Consider the following 25,477-nt stretch of genomic DNA (forward strand, 5'->3'; position numbering starts at 1 on the left):
GGCTGGCGGATCGTTTGAGCTCAGGAGTTCTGAGCTGCAGTGGACTATGCCGATCGGGTGTCCGCGCTAAGTTCGGTATCGATATGGTGCTCCTGGGGGAGCTCGGGACCACCAGGTCGTCTAAGGAGGGGTGCATCGGCCCAGGCCGGAAACGGAGCAGGCCAAAGCCCCCGTGCCGCTCAGTAGTGGGATCGCGCCTGTGAATAGACACTGTAGTGCAGCCTGAGTAATACAGCGGGACTCAGTCTTTTGATGCTGCTTCTACTGACACATCTTTTCATTCTGCCTCTTCACATTCACTTCATTTTTACGTCCATCGACATATAAAGAATTATATAAAGATTGTTTTATCTCAGTGGTCATAACAGCTTGATCAGAACTTGTTTATCTTCTCTTTCTCATGATCATAACCTTCCTAACATTGCTTGCTCCTCAACTCGGAGGAGAGGAGTAATGACCACAACCCAGACTGATTACTTCTCCAGCTAGCCTGTAGGTGGCGCTGCTTAACTACTGATTAAATAATAAAACTGTAATTTAGTAAAATGCACTACTACTGTACTAGGTACATTCCACCACTGCATAAATGTTATTCTTCTCCAGAAGCCTAACAAAGCTGGAGGACGGCGCTGATTGTCGGTTGGCACTTGGCGCACTGCTGACATACGGTCAAAGGTGTGTTCTCTTCTCTTACAACCTCCATGTTGTAAATTGAAAGAAGCGTGAATTCGCAATAGCTGCGACCAGATATGTGAATTTGGCCCTGCCTGCCACAGCGTAACAAAAAGAAACAAGAGAGAAAAGTTCTTCGGGTGCGGAAAAAATGTGTTCCCTGACCGGGAATCGAACCCGGGCCGCGGCGGTGAGAGCGCCGAATCCTAACCACTAGACCACCAGGGATAGCTGTAGAGCACGCGGTATCTATCCTATTTCACTTATGTTCTGCCTTCTGCGCATGTGTAGTTGTTGCTTACACTCAGTGAGCACAATAGCCATCTCGTCGACCAACAGTTAAATCATTCAATGGTCCACCGAACTACATAGCAACGTTGAGCAAGCACAGAATAAAAGGCAAGCACAGATTGTTGGTTAATGCTTTAGCTAGCTTATGCCGATGATACGTCGCACGTTAAGCAGACACGAGATGGCGTAGTGGGAGGGGACCGAGCTTCATTTTGACGTTAGCTTAGCTAGCTAAGCTAGTTTTGGTTTTAGCTGGTGGAGGATGCACACACAAGGTATGTCGCCAGTTTTACTTGTCCGTAACGGCACTTCCACACTGACATGCACGTTACACTGCCGCTTACTTGATATTTAACGTGAGACCACATCGAACGAAACAGAAACTATTATTTTAAGGGAAAGGGGGCTGGCGCTTGGATGGTATAAAATAATATCCACACCATCCCCACCAAGGTTGCTATTGTCTTGTTGTAAACAAAGTGGCTAGCACTGTTAGCCTAGCACCATCAAGTGGACCTTGTTCCTGCCTGCTGCGTGCTTGCTTGTGTGTTTGCTTCGACCTCGCAGTAGTAGAGATGTTTAATGCAGTGTAATTTTTGTGCTAATTTATTTTATGGTGTGTCTGTGTGTGACTGCTGCACTGCAGGAAGCAGCGAGCTGCTGCAAACTGAAGAATGTAACGGTTATAGGTGGGGTAACATTGCTTTATTTTATTGTTTTATTGTTTTTGCAATGTCAATATTGGCAAATTAATATTTAGCAATGGTTAGCCATCTACTTGCTAACGCTCATTGTCGATAGTAAAACCGATGCTGCTGTCTATCCTTAACTTGGGGTGTGGGAATTGCGTGTTATTATTTTCCAGCAATCTGGGAACCCAGTCCCAGTCTATCAATCTGATATTAGTCGTCAGACTGATATACTCTGGGTGCCCATATTGAGTCTAATCAATGCCTATGTGACTGCCTGGTGAGTTAGGGTTAGTTAGGGTATGTTTACAGTCGAGTGGCTTGGGATGCTTTCATCAACCCCCCACTTAAGCTGATGACCAATGGCTTCAGCATCAAATGCTGCACTCTCTGGTGTAAACAGCCTAGTGACGCACCCGGTTGGCCTGTGCTAATCCCTTGTTTCTCCCCCTCTCCTGCAGGATATGGATGAAGTGTGTGAGAGGTTAGGTGATCTTCTCCAAGTGTCTGCTGGCTTGGACACAGAGTGAATGAGTTTGTGTGTGTGTGTTTGCGTGTGTGCTTGATTGCATGCAGCTTTAGGACCCTGGCCCGATGGAAAAGAGAGAGAGAAAGCCGGGATATTTTGCCAGGTAAGAGACAATGCGTGCATGAATAAGTGTTTTCCTGTTTTGAATTTGTGCCGGGGGTCGTTTTGTTATTTTGCACATGCAGCACAGCTGATTCTTCAACAACGTAATAGCTCTCATTTGTTATTGCAAGCATTGCTTTGTGCTTATGACCAGCTACAGCGTTGTTCCATTGTTGTGCATGTTATTTTAAGGCGTGAAATTCTCCTGTCAAGGTGTATTCAGCGATTATTCATGCCCTCTTATGGACTAGTCTGCCTCTGTTGGGCTACACCCACCTGATACAGTCAGGCACAGCACAGATGGGAGTCATGCATCATTGGGCTTACACATAGTGGTCATGTGGGATGGTGTTCACTTCCAAATTGGATTTTTGCATCCTAGTGAAACGTGATAGGGGAGCGGTGTGGACAGAGGCTTCAAACAGCAACAGAGCGCACACTAGCGAGAAATTGGTATGCCATGGACAAAGAGCAGCATCACACACCCCTTGCACACTTGTGCTTTCTCTTTCACACTCCACACAAAAGAAGGGTGCTGTAGAATTGCATGGATACATTGCATGGATACATTACATATGGATACATTACTCGGTTAATGCTAGAGGTCTGCGAAATTGTGGGATTCCCTTATTTATTTATTCATTTATTTAAAGGAAGGCTTTGCTGATTTTCAACCCGCTTTCACTTTGTATCATAATCTCTGTAATATGAAGTAGATGGACAGTGCTTACCTTGTGTATATGTTTTCTGCATCGAGTAAGCCACGTTTGACTGCCTGCAGAAACTCCGCCCCCGCCAGCTGGTATGGATAATTAACTCATTAACGCTGGTTAAGGCTCTCGATGTGATTCTCCGTGGATGTGCGCATACAGAGAAAATAAAAAGAAACAATAACCGCTGCCGTCGAAGCCGCCCTCGAGCAACATCTGTTCACTTCCTGTACAGAATGATGCATTTTGCATCATTCTGTACAGGAAGTGCTGGAATAAAACTGCGGAGCTCTCGGTGCAGGAAAACATTAAGACAAGGTAAAGGCTGTCCATCTGCATCATTACTGACATTGTAATGATACAAAGTGGGTGGAAAATTGGCAAAGCCTCCCATTAAATGGGAGCCGGTAGTAATTTTAGAATACTGTGGGAATAATGGGAATATAATAATGAAGATGATTTTAAGTACTACTATGTATGTAATCTGGCTGGATTGTTTCTAAAATGCCCACAGTAGCTATTGACAAAATGTACTTTTGTTCTTTCTAATACGCCCAATACGTTTCCTCGCCTGCCTTGCGTAAATGGTACATCATAGCATTGCGTACACATGACGCATGAACTGTTAGGTTGCAGCACTGAAAATTGGGGAACAAATGCTCGTATGAAAATCAAGGCCCTCAAGCTAGGTAGCCACCTGACCGGAGTCCAATTTGACCCCAAGCCAGCCAAATCAGATGAAGTGCAGATAAGTAGAAGATAAATGGTGAGTGTGATGCAGATGAGATCATGCATAGCATAATGGGCTTTATAGGTTTTGATTATGTGTCAATGTATCTGTATATCTGCTCTAACAGATGGGCAGAAACCTGCAATTACTTTATTTCTTGTTTGTTGATAAACCCATGTTTGTAAAACGTTTTTTTCGAAAACATTACTTTGTGAAAATAAATTACTTTGTAATAATGCTATTAAAATTGTCCACTCACTGTCTAGTCATATGGCAAGCTATGGCAGCAACCAAACCTGCAGGAGTGGCTCATATAAGCAGTGGAGAGGTGCAGGATGAGGCCAATGCAGACCTCTATTAAGACCAACAGCTTATATGGAGATGCGAGCGTGAACATGTCAGGGGGGGAAACGAGCCTTATCTCTGACCAAACAGCCACTGCTACAATATGTAGCTCTGCCCCACTACTTCCACCATATGCTGCCTCTCTTCCTGCCCATAAAGGTCATTGTAGAGCACAGAGTACACACATACTGTACACTCATTGGCATAAACAATAAAATAAAAATGCCCTGATCATGCTCCAGGAGAGGTCTGCCCCAGTTGTTTGTTTTCGCTTAAGTGCATAATACTTCACTATTCTTAGCACCGTTGTGTCTCGGAAGCACTATTCTATTATAGGAGGTTGTTGAGGCCATGTTTTCATTCTCGCTCTGTTTTTCCGCTTACTGTAATCTTGCATTCTCTGTGACTGTGCTGGGAACGGGTACACTGGCCAGGAAGCTCCCATCTTACAAAGGCTGCAGGGGGGGGGGGAGAAAGCGAGTGGGAGAGACCAAAAAGAAATCTTTGCATTTCAGTCAGAAATGTCCCAGAGCGGGAACAGGAGTGTTGTTTGGAATGCGGCTGCAGATTCCTGAGCCCTCCACCAGATGTGGTGGGCTGCATCAGCTAAAGTGGGAGAGTGACCCGAGGCTATGAGCTGTGTCTGTCTGCAGCCATATCGACCCTCTGTTGCTCTTCCATTAAGGCGCTCGCGCACTTAAGACATTTCTCTCTTCTGTTTTCATGTCTTCTGCTCTTGCCCGAGGCTGTCTAGGCCGACATCTCTATCACTCTAAGCATAATGACGAATCAAATTGCTCTTGTCTTTTCGGACATGGCTCATATCCATACTTAGGCCCAGGGTTCAGTGGGTCTTGTAGATAGATGTTGCATTATCGCCAAGTACAACAACTAAACCTGTGGATCCATTAGCCTGGTTAAACCATCCTGATCACGTAGACTCACATTCTGTTTCGCTCCACACGGATCAGTCTGGAGTACCACCTGGCACCCGCCCCCCCCCCACTGATTTCCAGAAATAAGAATGGAACCGCGCTGTGCTGCTTTGGCTCAGTTTGCTGCAGTGTCCGCCTTAATGAACCCTGACAGGGTCTGGAGACGCCATTACATCATCCCCCTTAAACCAATCGGTGATTAGTGAGGGAGGAAGCAGGAAATGACAGGAACACAGATGGCGCTGAAGGAGCCAAGCAAAAAGAGAAGTTTAAGATGGGTTTTGTTTCTTCACCAAAGACAAACTTGGATGTTTTATTGTTATGAGAGTACTGGTGTTATGATCCACCTTGATTAATGAATGACAGATTTTGTGGATGGCGTGCACAGTTGGGATGAGGTCACATTCCACTAAAAGTTGTCTAGGGATAAGTTAATAACGAATCAGATTGAATGATCCTCCACAGTCATGTGCTTTGTTTGGCCTAACTTACTGAATGAAAGTAAACAAATCTTTGTCCTCTTGCATCCTGTCAGGCTGAAGAGGCGTAGACAGCTCAAGCAGGGCCAATCAGAGAAGAATGTGAATGAGCAGAACCCAGCTAATTCGTCGTTGAAGTTGCCCATCATCTCCTGTCCAGACAACCCAAATGCCACTGACCCTAAGGACAAGACCACGAAGGCAGAGCTAGAGAGAATAGCAGCAAAGCCATCTGCAGGCTCAGGTAAGACCTGCAGCATGAGCGCCCGTCAAGGATTTGCAGTGCATGTGACATCATGCATGTGACATCATGCATGTAAAGATTTTGTAGCCTGCTGCTGTTTTCACCGTGAAGCCTCTTTATCCAGACACCTCATTAGAAGTCCTCTCAAGGGGTCCTTGAGGGGCTTCCAGGGGGTCCCCAGCCAAAAGGGGGGTAAATTATTTGCGCTATAATTCCATTCATAAGTAACACAATGACTATTTTGGTCATGGGTTGTATACACTTTCTGTAATAAAACATCTAAAAGCATCAATCTTATTATCATTTGGGGGACCGTGGGACAAAATCCTATCAAATGGGGGTCCGTGGTCTAATCTTTGTCAGTTTAGGGGTCCTTCATGTGAAACAATTTGAGAACCACTGCTCTAGGAAATTAAATATGTATTTGAATTCTTCACTGAAGTTTTAAAATGTGAAGCCAGCAAGTCAAATGCCCTTTATAACCTAACTGGCAGCATGAGCATAAATCCCTTAGGTTGCACACATCAACATGGAAATCCTAAGAAAGCACTAAACACCCCCCCTCCCCTTCTTTCAGTTCATTATGCCTGAGGGTCAAGTTCCATCCACTTCTAGTCCTTCATGACTGATATGCAACTTAAGGACCCTCTGTGCACAGGAGACATGGGGTTAAAGGCACAGTCACTTTAAACAGGAAATTGCATAACTATAATCTGTACTAGAGATTATGTCATTTTTTGTCGATGATGCCATCTCAGCTTCGCCATCAAATTATCTCCACATTTCCTTTTTTGAGTTCTTAGGATTGGTTGGAATTGTTAGATGTCTCTTCAGTTTTGATGTTGCTCCATAGCTGAAGCCTGTAGCTAAAGCCAAAACATTGGTTAGTGTAACAGGCATATTCATTATATAAGCAGCATGACTCAGGATGATATGATGCTTTAATGATGTAGTATATATATATATATATATATATATATATATATATATATATATATATATATATATATATATATATATATATATATATATATATGAGCATTGGCATTATCATGCTAGCAGGTGTTGGTGGGTTTGGTTATAGCATAAATAGACTCATCATCATCATCAGTCCTATCATCCCCGGCCCCATACTGACAATGTTAATAGACTGTCACCAGTGCACTGGGTCAGCCAGCTGTGTAAACTAAATTCTGCAGTATGTGTTTTACTTTAATAAGAGCGACCATTGTTCCTGGCAGACCATCAAGTCAAATAACCTGTGGGGCAGTGTAATAATGCCTTTCCAAATAAAGACATCTTCTTTATTATAATAATGCTGCATAACAGCCAGACAAAGCCTTCTAGGATGTATATACATTCAGCTATCGTGTAACACAGCATAAAACACCTGCTCTGCTGCATAGTGCAGGAAGAATACTGTTGTAAAAATGGTTTTCATGTGATCGAATGACCAGTCAACAAGTTACTGTTCACACAGAGCAATAGATGCAGAGTACAGTAAAGTGCCGACACAGCTGGAGTCTAGCAGTCTAATGCTTAGTCATTGCCCGCGGTTGCCATGGCGGCGGCAGCATTGTAATGGGGGCAGTTAGGGAGTGGCGTACTAATAACCTCTGTGTTCTTGCCAAGAAGGAAACGCTGACTGTGGGCCTCGACTACTACAAGGGTCAAATTGTGTGTATTTATGATAACTGCTTCAACATGTGTGGGGGCGGTGCTCTGAGCCCAGATAATGATGATAGGGGGGGAGTTCATCCAACGGTAGTGAATCAGGACGCAAGATATTTAGCGTGTGCTGTCCTCTCTAGCGATTGGTCACTTCTACTCCAAATAATGTTTTTAATTTTGTTGCACCGATTGATTCAAATATATTTTCTAACTGTGAAAAAGTTTGTAAGATTATGGAAAAGATTATGGAATGCTTTCATACTTGAAATAGTCGTAACTTAGAGAATCACTTGCTGGATACGTACCTGTGAGCAACTTAGAAAGTGTGATATGGCGAGAATAGAGCCACTTGTTCATCCCTATAGAGTGTGCCATCAAGAGTGTATCGGTTGCGTTGGTGCATGAAATTGTTTCTCTCCTTATGGGATGTTCGGCACTTGGCTGCTCTCGGGAAATGTGTCATTATGCCGACACCGCAAAAGCTCTTTCAATTTCTGTCTCTCTCTCAGATGATGGCTGCAAAAGCAACAGTCAGGCGAAGAGGGAGAAGAGGAGGCCTCCAGGGACAGTGGAGTTCACAGTGAGTAAGACGACAGCTCCCCTTTCACTCTGTCACTAGCTGGGTTTCCATCCAAATGTATCGCAACTTTTAATCGAATTTGCAGAAAGTCGGCAAAATGAAATGAGAAACAATGCGCGTTTCCCTCCACTGCTATTTTGCGAATTATAGAGCTGTCAATCACCTGGTGTTTGAGGCTGTCTGAGCTGCTGATCAGCTGCTAGACCCGATATACAGCTCTGTTAAACACATCTAACGTTATTCATTTAAAGTTTCTGGATGATCTACAAGTAGACAAAGGTACCATAACGCCATTTCTGGATTACCAGGTGCGACCTGGCAAGCATAACGTTATAATCCACGGAGCAGATAGTAAGTGAATACAATTTCATTCAATTCTAGAAGTGAGTCGCCTTAAAGTTAATATCCCAGTCTTCTTCTGTTTACCACGGCGGGTATTGCAGTGATCAAGGCAAACTGTGTTGTTTTTGAATGGAGAGACGGAACGGAATGGAATATCGCTTAAACTGTTTCCACCTCACGTTTCGCATTTTCCTTTTATCGATACACCCGACTTTTCCGCCTCCCTCAAGCGTGAAAACTTTTTTGCGATATTTGGAGGTTTTTGCGAATTAGGCAGCGTTTCCACTCAGTTTTTTTATGCGCAAAATTGAAATTTCGCATCAAAACAGGTGGATGGAAACCCGACTACTGACTGCTGACTTGTGGGGACGCTGTGGATGAGAGATCAAAATCAATGGGGAGTTTTGGCCTGTATGGATGGACAACTGTGTGTTTTAGGGACAGAATTAACGCTCACGCTGATCTCTTGAATTCACATTCACGCCGATCTCTTGTTGCAGGTGGGACCCAGCGACTCCCTCAACAGCATTGCACTTAAGTTCAACGTCACCCCGAACAAACTGGTGCAGCTGAACAAGCTCTTCTCTCACAGTGTCTACCCGGGTCAGGTGAGAGCTTGGTCACTGCCCCGCCCCGCTTCTTTCACTCTTTTAAGGCATTGCTCCGATTGGCTAATGTGCTTGTCCGTCATCACCCTTACAGAAGCTGTTTGTCCCTGATGAGAGCCAGTCAGAATTAGACTCAAAGCCTGAGAGTTCCTTGTCTCCTGTCTTCACAAATGGTCTATCTGAGAACGCATCATATGTAAGTAGTAATAGATCCATCTATGTTGCATCTATGGTGCGTCATCTTTAATACTAGTCATGATACTAGTCATTATTTAATACTAGTCATGACAAAAAGTTGCTTTCGGACACTGCATTGCTTGTGCTGGTTAAATGTCTTGGTCTGGATGCCTACCACCTTTGGATGAGTAAACAAAAATCGGCATTACACACAAGCTACACTAAAGACAAGCATGACGATGAGTGATGTGGCCTTGTGACGTCCTGCAGGATGGGGTTTCGAAAAGCGGCCCGGGAAAGCCCGTACGGCGTGAGTCCTCGCCCACCTCAGAAGACGAGAGCCCAGCAACGGTTAAGTTCATCAAGATGAGCTGCAAATACTTCACTGACGGCATGGTGAGAAGTGACAGAATCTGCCCTTTTTAAAATATGGCGATGTCCGCTATCAGTTTAAATCGCAGCCTGTGTTAATTGGGTTTTCCATTATTACCATCCTTGCAGGTTGTTGATTTTAGACCTAGATGTTTACCCACCCAGGCTCTGACGTCTCTCCACATGTTATTTTATATTCTTGCAGGGCGTGGTGGGAGGGGTGATGATAGTGACACCAAACAACATCATGTTTGACCCGCACAAGTCGGACCCCCTGGTGATCGAGCACGGCTGTGAGGAGTACGGCCTGATCTGCCCGATGGAGGAGGTCGTCTCTGTGGCGCTCTATGACGACGTGTCGCGCATGAAACTCAAGGACGCCCTGCCGTCGTAAGGACCTCTACACATCTTGCCCCCCCCCCCCCCCCCCCCCCACCCTCATTAAGAAGACCCCTACACATCTCGCTTCCCACCTCGGTAAAGCAGCTACGAGCAAGATTTTCGTATAATTATAATATTGATGCATCACATCTTACCTATAATAGTAGCTGAGACCAAAGCCGTGTGAATCGGAGATTGCTCTCTTGATGATTATAGAGTCTGTGTCTGTCTACTAACCTCGCGTCACCAGGCTCTCTCTCTCTTATCTGTCTACCGGCGGGCCGGATAAAGCCGGAAGTGAAACGAAATGGTTTACGGCAGCTGCCTGCCTTCAACCGTTTCGCTCTGCCTAGCAACAGACCATAAACACGGAGAACGCCATGCAGGGGCTTGCTACTCTCGCGAACATCTCTCGTTATATTCTAACAGTTTGTTTGGAAGTAATTTTGTTATTTTGTGGTTATGGCCGAAGTGGCTGCCGCAAACCGTTTCATTTCACTTCCTGATCTGCTCCGGCCGCAGACAGACTATTTCGTCAAGACAACACTGGCCAATTCACTCGGGGTTCAAGCAAGACTACTCTGCGTTGGTCTCGTCTACTATTAGAGGTAAGATGTGATGCATCGATATTAAATTTAGACTGTTTAATAACAATCGAAAATCTTGCTCGTAGCTGCTTTAAGAAGACCCCTACACATCTCGCTTCCCCCCTCATTAAGACGACTGTTCTTCTCATTCTCAACTCTTCATTTGATCTGTCCTTTCTTGTTCCTCCTTTCAATTTTTCTTGGTCAATTAACTATTAACTGCTTACAAAGCCTTTCTGCCACTTTTCACAGTTGCCTCTTTACCATCTCGCTAACTTTCTGTTTTTACCGAGCTCCATTCATTCCACTGGATTTTGTTATCAGGACAGTCCTTAAGTGACCCCCCCCCCTCCCGATTTTGGTTTAGAGTTTTTCCTTTACTTTTAAAGTTGTTTGTTTATGCACCATTATTCTTGCTATTTTAGATTGATTTGATGTTTTGTTATTTGTTATTTTGTCTTTTTAAGTTGGGTCTCATTCTCATTTATGATTTCTGTTCGACATCTCTTTTTCTTTCTTATTCTTTTATTTTTCCATATCTTCATTGGCGGTGCGGTATGTGTGGTGCCTGGTGACCCCACAGAGACCTACCCCAGGATCTGTGTCCTGTGTACAGGCCAGGTGAGTGGGAGCAGCTGCCCTCGGAGCGGGACCTCAACCCCTTCAGCCGCTATGAGGCGCTGGATCCCAAGCGGCCCATCGTCTTAGACGACATCGACTCAACCCTCTCAGAAACCGGTGAGATGTCATCTGACTTGGCATGACATGTATTGTCCATATTGCTCCAAGATGATCCACTTATCAACCTGAGTGGTGAATCTTTGGTTATGTCTGGTCATTTTCTCTGGTCTACTAGCAAAGATGAGCAACCGTTTTTGGTTTAGTGGCCTGTGATTGGAATTAATCCAAATACAAGTTTCAATTTGGAAAATCATATAGTATTGTTTGCTTTTACATGTTGGCATAAAGATAGTAAATGTCCCACACCAATTTACTCACATTTGAATATACATTCAGCTTGTTGAACTAGAAAACGATTGGATGGTTTATCTTCCAAATGGCAGGGAGCACCGAGGGCGAGCAGACGGTGATGTCTCCATCAGACGAGGGCTTCACAGAGCTGGAGGCCTCCATCAACGACCGCACTGAAGAGTCCAAACCATACAGCGCTGACAGCGCGGATCAGCAGGGACTCCTAGGATCTAGTTACTCCGGCCGGGCAGAACTCCAGGACGAATCGGGTAAAATGTCGATTCTCTGTCAATCCAAGGGGAAGCTGGACGATGAGGAGGACGAGGGTGTGGCTCACAACAGCTCCGTTGAGGATGGTGAATCACTACAATCTTCCTCAGAGACTGAAAAACAGAGCGACACAAATGATAAAGCTGCAAGTCGAGAGGTAATTGAAACCAAAGATCTCAAATCTAAAGGGCCCGAAGAGTTAGTAAATGGTGTGTGCGATATCATAAGCAGCGCATCAGTGGACCAAAACGGACAGTTAAGTCTGGGCGAGGCTGCGGCTTGTCGAGGCTGCTCGGCAGTGGAACTGCAGAAGGGACCAACTGAAGAAGATGGACTGAGTGAGGAGGAGAGAAGGAAGGCAGAGATGAAGTCTTGGCTGCTGCAGAGGATGCAGGCTCCAATAGAAGGTAAGATCATTCTAAACTAGACACTTGTGGCGCCCGGGTGGCTCACCTGGTAGAGCACCTCCCGCTAAGACTTAGTCCCTCCCACGAATCTGACCCGTCGCCCTTTGCCGCATGTCATCCCCTCTCTCTCTCTCTCTCCCTACCTTTCCTGTCTGCCTATTGTCCTATCCAATTTCAGTCAGAGGCATAAAAGAACATTAAATCCCCAATATGTAACTATCGTATCCTAATATGACAGCTTCTAAATCATTTTGATGCTACACTGACTTCTAATATTCTCATTCCCACTCTGCGCCCCGAACGACTGTTCCTGCAATATGTCGCGGAGCACCGATGGGGCATTGAAGTTACCTGGAGTAACCTGTAACTCTATATCCTGCTGAAGCTCCTTCATATTAAAATCGTTACACAGACAAACTAACGGGATGCTTTTGTTGTGAAGAACGTATAGGAAGTGAAATGTGTTGTTAAGTTAGCAGTTGAGAAGTTAGTGGCACTATTCTTCAATAAAGCAAGTCGACATAACATTTGGGGATATTTGGAGCAATTTTTTTTACCAACAAATCTGTTTAAAAAAATGCAGAGAAGTTAGCAAACTAGCAGAAATCAAGGAAACGGCAAACATACAAGCAGGGAAGTGTAGCATTTATTAGCATCCTCCTGTAATTACCACTTGTGGCAGCAGAGGTCGTTGTTTCTACATGTTGGGGCTTTAAACTAAGCTAGAACTAACCGAGTTATCTTCCTCTCTTTTTATTTCCCATTCTATATAGACATGCTTCTCTGCTCGGAGGAGAAGAGTAAAAACCCGCCCATGTTCCTGTGCTTCAAAGTGGGGAAACCAATGAGGAAGTCCTTTGCCACTGGGAGGACGTCTAGCCCCGCCCACTCATATGGGGGCCGGGGAAAGCAGCCAGAGTACTGGTTCGCTGTGCCACAGGAGAGGTGAGATAAGGAATACAAGTACAATGCCAATGGTGGCTGCTTTGTAGTCTTGAAAGTCAGTGTGTGTGTGTGTGTGTGTGCTTTTTCACCCACCCAACATGCTTGTGTGTTCCAGGGTGCACGATCTGTACGCCTTTTTCGTCCAGTGGTCTCCCGACGTGTACGGGAAGGAGGCGCGGGAGCAGGGCTTCGTGGTGGTGGAGAAGGACGAGCTGGACATGATTGACAACTTCTTCAGTGACCCTGCATCTTGCAGCTGGGAGGTGAGCTCAGGACAGAGTGTGGGACATGGCAGCCAAGAATGCTACCGCTGGGTTATGTTCTACATGCTATGTATGCTGCTTGTTGATGTCACTATCGTATTGACTTGTTTCACTCACAGATCATCACCATCGACGAGGCCAAGCGTAGGCAGAGTTTCGGCAGCTGTGAAGGAGACTTGTCTATGGATGTTCTGCCCGTACTCAGTGACGCCAGCTCTCTCCTGCAGGACACACAGATCGAGAAGGTAAATCCTATAGACGCTTATTCACAGCCTGACGCTAACCACATAATGCTACCCACCATCTGATGTCTCGATAATTCAAGGTTCAACAAGAGCGAGCCACCAAAATACACACTTGCTAGTCCGCTGTCTTCTTGTCTGATTCTCTGTGTGCGGTGCAGCTGGCCTGTCGCCTGCCAGCCCGTGTCCAGGGTTACCCCTGGAGACTGGCCTACAGCACTGTGAAGCACGGCACCAGCCTCAAGACCCTGTACAGGAACCTGGCTGACGTGGACAGTCCTGTGCTGCTGGTCATCAAAGACCTGGACAACCAGGTACATAACACATGCATTCATGTAAACCAGACATGACTGTTAAAAAATAAATAACCTTAACCTTAACCCGTACCACTGTTCCTTCAGAAGTTGTAGTTATCATAGACTGTGTTACATAGTGGATTGCTCTATTGCTGACAAAAATGTGTTATTGTAAGTCGCTTTGGATAAAAGCGTCTGCCAAATGACGTAATGTAATGTAATGTCCAAAGTCCAGCTCTGGGGCCAAATGCTTAAAACCGATTTTAAGCAGCCCACTGCTTGTTGAATGTCTTCAGAGGGTAAACAAAAAGCTTGGGAGTTGTACACCAGAAAGCATTTTCAGTTGATGAAAGTTTTTTTTTAAATCATTTTATTTAGTCAACTAGTCTGTAGCAATCAGGTGCACCACACAAACCTGCTCATGATTATTTGTCCCATACCTGTTGTTGAATATTGAATGAAATCTGATTCATACCTCAGGTGTTTGGGGCGTTCTCGACTCATCCCTTCAGAGTGAGTGAACACTGCTACGGCACAGGAGAGACCTTCCTCTATAGCCTCTGTCCTGAGATCAAGGTTTGACTCACTTCCTGTTCTAACTGTGTGGCCATTAAGCCAACACTGATTCACAAGAACTTCCTGAAAAGTGTACATGTGAAAATAAACCAACTTGGTTCCTCAAATGGCAAATTCACACATGGTTTTCTTCTTTTTCCAGGTGTACCGCTGGACAGGGGAGAACTCCTACTTTGTGAAAGGCAATACTGATTCTCTGCAGATGGGAGGAGGAGGGTGAGTAGATGAAGCGGAGTTTCTCACAAGTGCCGGCTGCCGGCCAGAACACCAATTAATGACTCCGGCTACATTTTAAACGGCATTTGTTGTTTTTTAATGCCTACAATTTCTCTTGAGTTGGATTGTGGTGACGATGCTAGGAGCTTTGTAGTTTCACACCAGACAAACCAGTCTCCACACTTGGTTTCAGCACTATGCCAGTGCAGGAGGAAGGCGCTTTGCTAAGTACAAATAAAAGGGGTTTGGCTGATATGAGTACCGATGCAAGTACTACTTCATCAACAGTCATTCATGACGCTAATTGTTGGCCTATTGGAAAGGAATTACGGGAACAAGTACATCAATTGAGTTTATTTATCAATTTGATTAAATCTAGAACGGTGAGTCAGTCACAGTCTGTCCAGGGCACTTACCGAGGTGATGCGCTTCGCCAGATAGCCTCTAGAGGGCGGCTTTGGTTAAGAGTCACAGAGATTATCCATACTTAAGGGCCACTGTTGCAGGTTCAAACATTGCCTTACATTTCATAGCATGTATTCAACTGATTGCAACATGTGGGCCTGTACAAGATCTGTGCTTGTTTAATTTGATGAGGGAACATCTTGTGATTGTGTGTAGTGTAAGTGACATAGCCCCACGTTCTACTACCACAGCTTTGTCCAACCAATCTCTCCATTCCATCTTCTCCAATCCCCCCCTCCCCCCTCTGCAGTGGCCAGCTGGGCCTGTGGCTGGACGCTGAGCTGTTCCGGGGCACCACCACCAGCTGTGCCACCTTCAACAACCAGCCCCTCTCCACCCAGCAGGACTTCAACATCCACAGTCTGGAGGTCTGGAGCTTTGAGTAGCCCCGCTGGCTCAAGCCGCATCTACATTCACTCTCTGCTCCACAACCTCCCTAAACCTTCAAACCCCTAGTCTATATGCACCACTAGGAGGCAATCCCCATCTACCCAAATGACACTAAACCTTCTGAGAGACGAGAGGATCTCGGCTAGGCCTGTCCCGGTTTTTATGGTGACTGACGGAGAAGTTAAACTAGCTGGATGCAACTGAATAAGCCTTCTGGATGGTTCACATTTGGAAGGTGTGATGGATCAGAGTTTATTGTTCTTGGTGTTTGGTGGGCGCAGATATCAGCTGCATTGTTGATGGTCTGAGGCAGGTGAGCATGTTCTGACACAGGGGCTTTCCCTGCAGATAGATTGGCTGGTTTGTAGTCAGTTCATCACCCCTCGAAGGGTGGAAGTGCGAGAAAGTTATCGTTCCCGTTTGCTCTCACTTCATTGGCTGCCTTAGACGTCCCACAACGCCTCCAGCTGTCCCAGCATGCACTTGCAGACAAACCACCATTATGCTTATGAGGAAGGAAAGGGAACACGGGGGGGACTGCTGTTTGACCCTATGGCTGTGAGGGCCAAAGTGCCGGATGTTACTGCTGAGGTCATATGAAAACAGCTGGATTAAAGAGTTTGTATGAAAAAGATACGTGCCCAATTATGCTGTAGGTTCATAATGTAATGTGTATGTTTGTACAGGAATACATACTGACAGCAGTACAGAAAGAAGAGTTTAGAATGGTATGTCTTTTCCCCCCCCCCCCTGACACAATGAAGTTGTGTAAAAGGAAGAGTAACCTGTGGAGTTGCATTGGAGGGAACACATTTGAGATTTCCATTCTCTAACCAAATCTGTCTGTTGCCCCAGTTAACCCTTTAAATCCGGGAAATTGAGTAATTGTTTACAACGAGAAGTGTCGTTCCTCCCCCTGGAGGCCGTCGTCTTCTCGTATTTTGAGTCATAGGATGACTGAATGAGAAAGTAAGTCCCATTGCGTTTCCTCATTACTAGATCAAGTTTCCATTCGACATTCCCCACACAATCCAAAACACCTGGTCAGCCAGGAAGGTTTGCAATGACCAAATGTCTATTATTGGTTTTTTTTATTTTGTTTTCTTCTTTTTTCTGAGTGCATCATATTTTATATGTTTTACAATTTTATTTGTTTTTACAAAGAATGTTCCATTTTATTGAATGGGGTTTTACTTTTTATAGACGCATTTTGCTGAATATTTCTGTTCCTTGATTTGATTAGTCAAGAGGTTGAGTCATCCCAACGAGCACTAGAAGAGACTGAAGAAACTGGTGTCGTTATTGAAATCATAACTCTTTGATTTCGATCATCGTCATCAGAGGGTTGTGACCAGTATTAGTCGAACATGATGTCACTTTGCACTGCAGCATTGACGGACAATTTCTTCATTCTATATTGTGACCTGATGTGACTCTAACGCAAAGCATTTCCTCAATGAGAAATTGTGACTGAATGCTGTCTGATCACCACTACACAAGGGAAGCCGCCTGCCTGAGCGCGGGTCGGCCTCTGCTTTACTTTACTGGGTGGAAAAAGGGATCATCTGTTGGTGTTATTGCACTCTAATGCCATGCCACTAACCAAAAGTTCAGTTCTACTAACGTAAATAAATGTTCATTTATATCCGGTGCATTCCACAGGGACCTTACACAGGCTTGTAGTGCATGAACATGCAGTACTGAAAATGTTGACCACCATTGTTATATCTGCCATACTATCCACTAATGCCAGGTATCGCTTCATGTGAAAGTGAGCTTTTTGTCTTCTTAGCTGTTAAGTCTTGTTTGTAACTGTGAATGCTCCTTGAGTATTATTTCATGTGAATCCAAAACTGCCCTGTTCTGTGATATCACCAAGGATCTATTTATTGTGTTGTTATTGCTACCACATTTAAACCTAAATAAATGTTAAATATATACAGTATCAAATTACCCTTTTTTTTTTTTATATATAACTAATGTTGTCTTCATGACACCATTTGAGGCGTATTTAAATTCTATCACATGATGCTGAAAGACCCGGATGGAAAGTGGGAAGTCGTCAGTGTCCCTCGAAGATTGCGTGTTGAGAAGACGACCCACTCAATAGTTGTTTAAAGAAATGCCCAACCTCTGGTCTACAGACAACGCAGGCTGCTCAATAAGCTCAATGGGAAGGACCGGATAATGCCCCCCCCCCCAATATTGTTGTAGCCTACTTTATTGTATTTCTTTACTTTTTTACACAACCGCCGAAAAAACTTTTAAGTGATGTGTGTCTTACCAAATAGACGATCTTTGGAAGTTATGTCAACGACACTGAACCGGCTTTAATACATCCATGCACGGAAGACTGAACAAACAACAACAGACGGACAATCAAGCGTCCAGGACATTATAGCGAAATATGGAAGGTGGCAAGTCAGATCCAACTAGTGATATTACTGAAGATTGTATTTTCTGTTTGATTGCGAGTGGTCAAGACAAGTACACGGAAATCATTCAAAAGGTAAAAACCTTTCCTACAGGTAGGCTGCTGCTGACTGCACAGTGCACACATGGTCCTACCTACACATTGACTTGACAGTAAACTTCACATTTAGCGTTGCTGTAGCTCGTTCGAGGTTAATTGAAGTTAAAGAAATGACACCCTCACTACACTGTTATAACTTCTAAATCATCAGATCGATGGACTGCAGGAGATGATGAAGTGCTGAGAGAGATAGAGAGAGTTGAAACGTAGTTGAACATGAAATAGTTTAGGCTATAAGGGAATAAGACAAATGGTAGACAACTAAACAAGAAAACAAGCCTAAAACAGCTGTCAGTCACAGTAAGCATGGTTCAGACGGATCCAGGTCAATTCAGTTCAGGAAGTTAATTATCCTGATAATTTAATAAAATGTTAGGGATGAGTATAAGTATTTTGCCATTATAAACTTTTAAATTTAAAGAAATAAACCAAATTAATTAATTATAAATTAAAGACATAACCAAGAATTACATTTATAAATTAGTTTTAATTCACTTTTACTTGAAAATGATCCAACCTCAACCTTGATATAGCTCTATCAAATGGAAGACTAGGCTAACTTAAATAGATATGGCCCAAAAAATACAAGTCTATGTGCAGTGTCTTTATTTATATAGGAATTTCCAGTACACCATGTTCACTGCCTATTCATAGTATTCCGATGATGTCACAATGCTTTTTCCTACCAATATGGCGCTACAATACACACAGCCCATTGGCTGTAAGTGTCACTTGATTGTTATCGCCTGTTAATTGATCACAATCACCTGTTGTTTTCCTACCAAAATGGCCATGTGGTGATGTAACAGAATACTATCAATAGCTGTCGTAGTCCTTTGGTGTGTGTTGAATCAGTTTTGTCTCTTCATCTGTGGCGTTTTGAACATTGAGATATAATATGAATATGGTTTTGAATGCATCCAACAGAATAACGAGCTGGTGTGTTTCCCGGACATTTACCCTGCTGCTCCTCATCACTACCTGATTATTCCTACACAGCACATCCTCAGCTGCTTCTCTCTCCACTGCAAACATGTCGGCCTCGGTGAGTCACTGCTTCTACCAATACAAATACTCACTGACCTAAATACTACTTGTTATTATTGATCAGTAACTGAGTAATGTTTCCAACAGTTGAAAGGATGGCTGAAATGGGGAAAGCTGTACTACGTAATCAAGGGATCACCGATCTGAAGGATATAAGGTGTGTGTGTGTGTGTGTGTGTGTGTGTGTGTGTGTGTGTGTGTGTGTGTGTGTGTGATGCCACCTCCCTTTTCTCTGGAATGTTGTGACAAAGAGTCTGAAATATCATCCTGCTATAGCCACCTTGCCTGTCCCTGACCCAAAGGCACAACAAAGTGCTCCTGTGTCACATTACAATGTAGATAAGTCATGAGAGAGATACAGTAGGTTAGAGCAGTGGTTCTCAAAGTGGGGTCTGGGGACCTTGAAGGGGTTCCAGGGGGTCCCCAGCAAAAAGGTGTACAATTTATTTTCACTATAATTTCATCCATAAGTAGCAGAATGACAGAATGTATGACTATTTTGGTCATGGCTTCATACACTCTATCTAAAAGCAAAAATCCTATGAAATGGGGGACCCTGGTAGGACCCTGGGACAAAATCTGGTCAAATGGGGCTCCGTGGTCTAATTTGTCATTTTAGGGGTCTGTTGTAGATTATGAAATGAAAACCAATGGAACTTAAAACATTTTTTTATCAGGGTCCTTGATGTGAAAAGTCATGATGCTGCCCTATAAGGCTGAACAGAGAGGAGCGAAAGATAGAAAGAAGGTTTAGAGCCCCGTCAAATGCCTTTCATAAAGAGGTGGAGGCTATCAGGAGATAATAACACATGGGCAGAAATGCCTAACCAGAAATAATACATGTAATACAGCCGTTATAGATTCACTGTAGAAAATCCAAGCTTGTTATTTTTTGTATCTGTCATTACATTCCCCCTTTTGGGATTTTCATAAAACTGCTTTGCTGCTTGAAGTCAAATTGAAACGGTGTGATCGCTGAAGCACCCTGCTCCTCTAAACCCAAATCAGAAGCCTGTTCTTTTTACAGTGTATGGTTGTGCTGATGGAATCAATTTAGCCTATTGATTGGCAGTGATGTCATTACCTCCGCAGGCTGGGCTTCCACCGGCCCCCCTACACCTCAGTAGATCACCTCCACCTCCATGTGCTCGCCCCCGCCAGCCAGATCTCCCAGGACATGCTGCACAAGTTCCTTCCAGACTCATACAGGTTCATTGTGGTGAGTCACTGCAAGTCCCTCATCCAATGATCTTTCAACACATAAGACAGATAAGCTGTGAAGTGACTTGTGTTTGAGTGTGTGCATGTGCGTATCTCTGTGTATCTCCCTTTGTCTTATAGTTTTAGTCTTTCTCTCTCTCTCATGTACCATATTGAGTAAAATGTCTTTCTCTCTGCAGGAAGACCATTTACGGAAGCTTTTAAGTGACAACCCTTCTGATAGGCTAATTAACATCATTTGAGTCAAGTGGAACTGTGGAAGGGTGGACACTGTTTTTACATCATATTTATGGTTTCTGGACTATGGACTCTCTTATGGAGCAACAAACTCACATGGATCATCGGCTTAGATTCTAAGCCTAGAAGATCACTGTGTGTGTGTGTGTGTGTGTGTGTGTGTGTGTGTGTGTGTGTGTGTGTGTGTGTGTGTGTGTGTGTCTCCATTGTGTATGAGGTTTTGTTAAAATTTTATATTATATATAATATTTATAGTATTATTTCATAAATAAATTATCGACTTGTATGTTTGGTCATGTGTTTTTTTATTATTGGTTGATGTTTTACTTTTTTATCAATTCCATTTATTTTATAAGGTATGGAACTTGTATTTTTGTCATATAAATGAATAGTGTAAACGTGTAAATTACATCTAGCAGTAAATTTGTAAAAAAAAAAACTTGTTTGAAAGAAACATTTTAACCTTTTATAAGCTAAAGCAAGCACACATCCAGCCGTTTGGCAACACATTTTCTCTGAGAAGTGTAGCTTCTACTTAGGGAAATGCTGCCTTATAGTATCAACTTGAAGGCAACATTACATTCTGGATGACTGTAAAATAAATTAATTTCATTATCTGTCATTGTACTATAAATAATTTGTAGCCTATCTTGTATATTTCTATTTTCTATTAACTGCTGCATTAACTTCTATAGCTAGCTTTACAGTATTTACTATTTATATTGCTTCAAATCAGGTAAAAAGACTGGCGCCCTTCAAGTCTAATGGAACAAATTATGCACTTTAACTTTAGTAAATAAATAAATTAGCTACCCGACCTGCATTTTCTCCTGCAACAGAAATTTACTCTTTGGCTTTTGCTATCATTTCCGACCATTGACTGTATATAAGTCTAAGATAACATTTATCTTTTATTTCAATGTTTCCGACCAAAAGCACTGTATGACTTCAGAAGTTGGAATTTACGAGGAGCACTTGAACACAACAACAGACCAACTCGATTGTAGAAGTCTATTTTCTGACAGCTTTCCTCTCGATTAGTTCTGGCTGGCATTGTTGTCCTTGCCACAGAGCAGACACACCCAAACAGCGTCATGACAGCAGCCTAGTCGCCTACGTTTTCTACAGAAGAGACACGTTTGGAAATGGAAACTCAACATGGTTCGCCTATAATTGGGGACGAAGATTGTCTATTCTGTAAAATGGCCAACAACCAGACTGACGCAGAAATACTGCTGAGCGTAAGTAGACTATACCGTGACTGCCATGTGACGATTAAACATTTCAGCTGCAATTGGAGATCCATTAGCCCCCCCCCCTCTCTCTCTCTCTCTCTCTCTCTTTCTCTCGCTCCCAGAATAATGAGCTGGTTTGTTTTCGAGACTCCAAGCCTGGTGCGAGGCATCATTACCTTGTTATTCCCAGGACGCATATCGGCAACTGCAAAACCCTCCAAAAGGAGCACATACCTCTAGGTCAGTGGTTCTCAAAGTGGGGTCCGGGGACCCCCAGGGGTCCTTGAGGGGGTTCCAGGGGGTCCCCAGCAAAAAATGGGAATAATTTATTTTCGCTATATTCCATCCATAAGTAACACAATGACAGAATGTAACTATGGGTTTCCAAAACTGTATGCAACAAAACATCTAAAAGCAAAGATGGGGGACCCTGCCACTAAATCTTATCAAATGGGGGTCCGTGGTCTAATTTGTGTCAGTTTAGGGGTCCTTGACATGAGCAAGTTTGAGAACCACTGCTCTAGGTCAGGGTCTCAAACGTATTTTATTCATACAAACATGTCTTTGGGCAGATGAATGGAATCTGGATTAAAGGGAATGACACACATTTTAAGAATTGATTTTGTGGTCCAACCAAATGAGTTTAGTAATAACACGTAGATAGACCTTTTTGAAAGACTACAGTCCAAACATGTTATTGTGTAATTATCCAATTTGGTTGAAGCCTGATAAGTTTATATGTTTCAATAATTCAACAGCAAACATTTCTTCCATTTGGTCCAGGCTGCATGACTGCTCAGTATTGATGTGCTGATATGCTTGTTGTTGACAGTGGAGCAGATGGAGGAAATGGGAAGGAGGATATTGGAGAAAAACAAAGTCAGCAACATAGATGACATCAGGTAAATTGATTTTCTGCCATGACAACCGAGACCTGTATTTAGCTGGGGGGGTTGCACCATCTTTCAGCTTTATCTCCACTATTTCTAACACACACACACACACACATACACACACACACACATTGGTTATTGGTCTGCAGTATGCTGTCAAACGTGATGTTTGTATGAATGTCTGCAGGATGGGCTTTCACCTGCCTCCATTCTCATCTGTTCCTCACCTACATCTCCATGTTCTGGCCCCGGCCAGTCTGATGAACAGCAGGTCCCTAACTCGATACGGACCGCAGTCTTGTTGGTTCATCACGGTGAGTGACAGCCTGGATGGCTGCAATAACAAAGAAGAAACCACACACTCTGGCTCTAGATGCAAAAAATATTTCAGATTTAATCGACAACGTTTCGGCCGTATTGCCTTTGTCAAGACATAGGCTACCTACAAAGTGGAAGACAAGTAGAGTGAGCACACTGTCATTACTACATTGGAAGTGAATGCATTTAGACATAATATAATATAATATAATATAATATAATATAATATAATATAATATAATATAATATAATATAATATAATATAATACGTGAGATAAATACATTTTCACAAGGGTACAAAGTAAACAAGCAATGCATTGTAAAATGATCATTTAGAATAAACAAGAGAAAAGTGTAAAGTGGGATGAATAAGTATAGAGAGCAAGGCTCCTCAAATACAGCCCTATAGCAAATGAATACAAAAAAAATCAAAATATTTACAGAATATTGACAAAATAGGCCTAGGGTGCAGATCAGACTCCAGAGGGGCGTGATCATACTCTAGGTGCAACCTGCTTAGCCTGTCGGATGAATGGAGATCTAGAGTGGTGGCAATGTTCCTGTAAAGCTGACAGAGGATTATAAGAAACATTTTAGTTCAAATTCAATATTTAGACCAAATGGTAACAGTGTTAAAATAAATAAGGAATATAGAAGTTCTTCCTGCTGGATAAGAGATTCTCTAAATTACCACCCCTTCCAGGGCTGCACCTACAGTACACCTTGTAGCCATGCTTATAGCAGTGTCTTCAACCCCTCGTAACCAGAGACAAGTACACTGTCTTTACTGGGATATCTCTAATGTCTGCATAAATCATTCCTTTAGCTATAGTGAGAAGAGAGTGAGAAGGTTACATTTCTGTCGCTTCCTTGTTATGTATCAAGTGAAAATGTGAAATTGTTGTGTACTGCAACAAATGTTATTGTTTGATTATGTATGTATGCAGTTTATTTGCTACTTTTAACTACTAATCATATTCTACTTCGCTGTGAATCAATTATTAATAATGCATTGCTGTGCTCTGTTGCAGGTAGACAAAGTACTCCATCAGTTGAGGACTCACAGCAAGGTCAAATGAATAGTCTTCTTCACTGTTCTCAGAATATATATTGTCATTTGTCATTGTCTACATTCTCAAATACACTACTGCCGTATGCGCTAGGACGTGTCATCAGTGATGTTATCTGGGGTCGTAAGGTGTTTCGGGTCTGTCAACATCATACACCCTCGCCCAGTAGACCCAGCCGAGGCCAATTAAGACCCCGACTCACGTCCCAGAAGCCGCTACGGATCAGCCTTACTACTCTATCTGCAACGTTGCCCGCGGGAGGGGTAAAAGAGAACCCAATCCGCTGCAATAGAGCTAGGAAAGCTAGGAAACTAGATGAATGATGAATAGTTTGACAGTTATTGAGAGTTGATTTGAGTTAATGAGTTATTCATTTGAGTTAGTGTGGACCAGTGATGTCACTGGTCCACACTTTAACACTCACTAACTGTCAAATTAAATGACAGACTTCAAAACAGTTTACTGTTTTCTGATATACTACTGATGTTCTAATGATACAAAGCTGGTTGAAAATGGGCGGAGTGTTCCTTTAAGACACATTCCTCCTATGTACTCTTGCAGCTGATTCTGAATCTTCATCAGCAGCTTGGTTGCAAAGCTGAACGACTGCGCTGATTTTCAGTTGGCGCAATGCTGTCAAAGGTGTGTTTCTCTTATATACATATATTTTATTTTTGCCTGTGATGACCAGTATAGAAATGTGTTCCCCCGGCAGACAGTGCCAAATTGCAACCACTAGACTACCAGGGAAGGATTATGAGAATGCAGTGTCTATCATATTTCACTTAATAAAGCACACTCTTTTCTGTTTTTAGTCATTGATTGAGCACAATATGGCCAGTGGTGTCTCATGATGTCATACCACACTTATGATGTTGTGCCCAACAAGGCACACTTGACATCATCATCAAGTGGTGGCCAGTGGTGACTGATGGATGATGCCATACCCCTCTGATGATGTCATAGACATTGTGACATGATGATGCCATATACCCACTGCTAATGTCATAGACATCGTGACATCATCAGTGATGTCATAGACTATGTCATCAGTGATGAGCTGAAGGCAGAGCGAAATTTAATGCATGGTAATTCTCTGTGCAGGAAAAACCCTTAATTCAGGCACTTTCAATGTATCTGTCTATTTTCAAAAACTTTTAATGCCTAGATCTTTATTTTTCAAGGACCCGTGGGAACCCTGAATAAAAGTTTAAAACGTTGAGTCAGGTTTGTTTTAACCAGCATCATCAAGACTTTTATTTGTATTGCCCATTTCAAACATAAATGTATAATGTGATTTTTTTTTTATGTAATGTGAAACAAAATTTAAGTGGATAAACTAACTGTAAATGAGGGTCAGTGAATTAAACATAAAAGCTGAAACAAGTGAACCTGGACCAAGTATACTTTCTTAAGGAAAATGTTTTTCTTTTGTTT

General features: G+C 43.1%; 2 protein-coding genes across 2 annotated transcripts; both read left to right on the forward strand.

Annotated features, from left to right (window-relative positions):
- The first annotated feature begins 1,220 nt into the window (after positions 1–1,220).
- On the forward strand, positions 1,221–17,408 carry ncoa7b (nuclear receptor coactivator 7b). The gene is made up of 18 exons (XM_083643227.1): positions 1,221–1,238; positions 1,610–1,652; positions 2,114–2,284; positions 5,539–5,726; positions 7,907–7,977; positions 8,820–8,927; positions 9,022–9,123; positions 9,375–9,500; positions 9,682–9,866; positions 11,028–11,182; positions 11,509–12,093; positions 12,867–13,038; positions 13,154–13,301; positions 13,421–13,546; positions 13,705–13,857; positions 14,320–14,415; positions 14,558–14,631; positions 15,347–17,408. The coding sequence occupies exons 3-18, from the start codon at positions 2,247–2,249 to the stop codon at positions 15,480–15,482; spliced, it is 2,463 nt and encodes an 820-aa protein (XP_083499353.1). The 5' UTR covers positions 1,221–1,238; positions 1,610–1,652; positions 2,114–2,246; the 3' UTR covers positions 15,483–17,408.
- A 450-nt stretch (positions 17,409–17,858) lies between these two features.
- LOC310782374 (uncharacterized protein) lies at positions 17,859–24,655 on the forward strand (the record flags this gene model as incomplete). Its single annotated transcript, XM_083643039.1, has 10 exons — positions 17,859–17,995; positions 18,947–19,064; positions 19,154–19,223; positions 20,159–20,285; positions 21,634–21,765; positions 21,882–21,999; positions 22,592–22,661; positions 22,840–22,966; positions 24,002–24,040; positions 24,602–24,655. Exons 1-10 carry the CDS (start codon positions 17,894–17,896, stop codon positions 24,653–24,655), a joined length of 957 nt encoding a protein of 318 aa, XP_083499165.1. The 5' UTR covers positions 17,859–17,893.
- Between the last annotated feature and the right edge of the window lie 822 nt (positions 24,656–25,477).

This window comes from Poromitra crassiceps, assembly GCF_964638095.1.
Source record: "Poromitra crassiceps genome assembly, chromosome: 9".
In the NCBI taxonomy this organism is placed as follows: Eukaryota; Metazoa; Chordata; class Actinopteri; order Beryciformes; family Melamphaidae; genus Poromitra; species Poromitra crassiceps.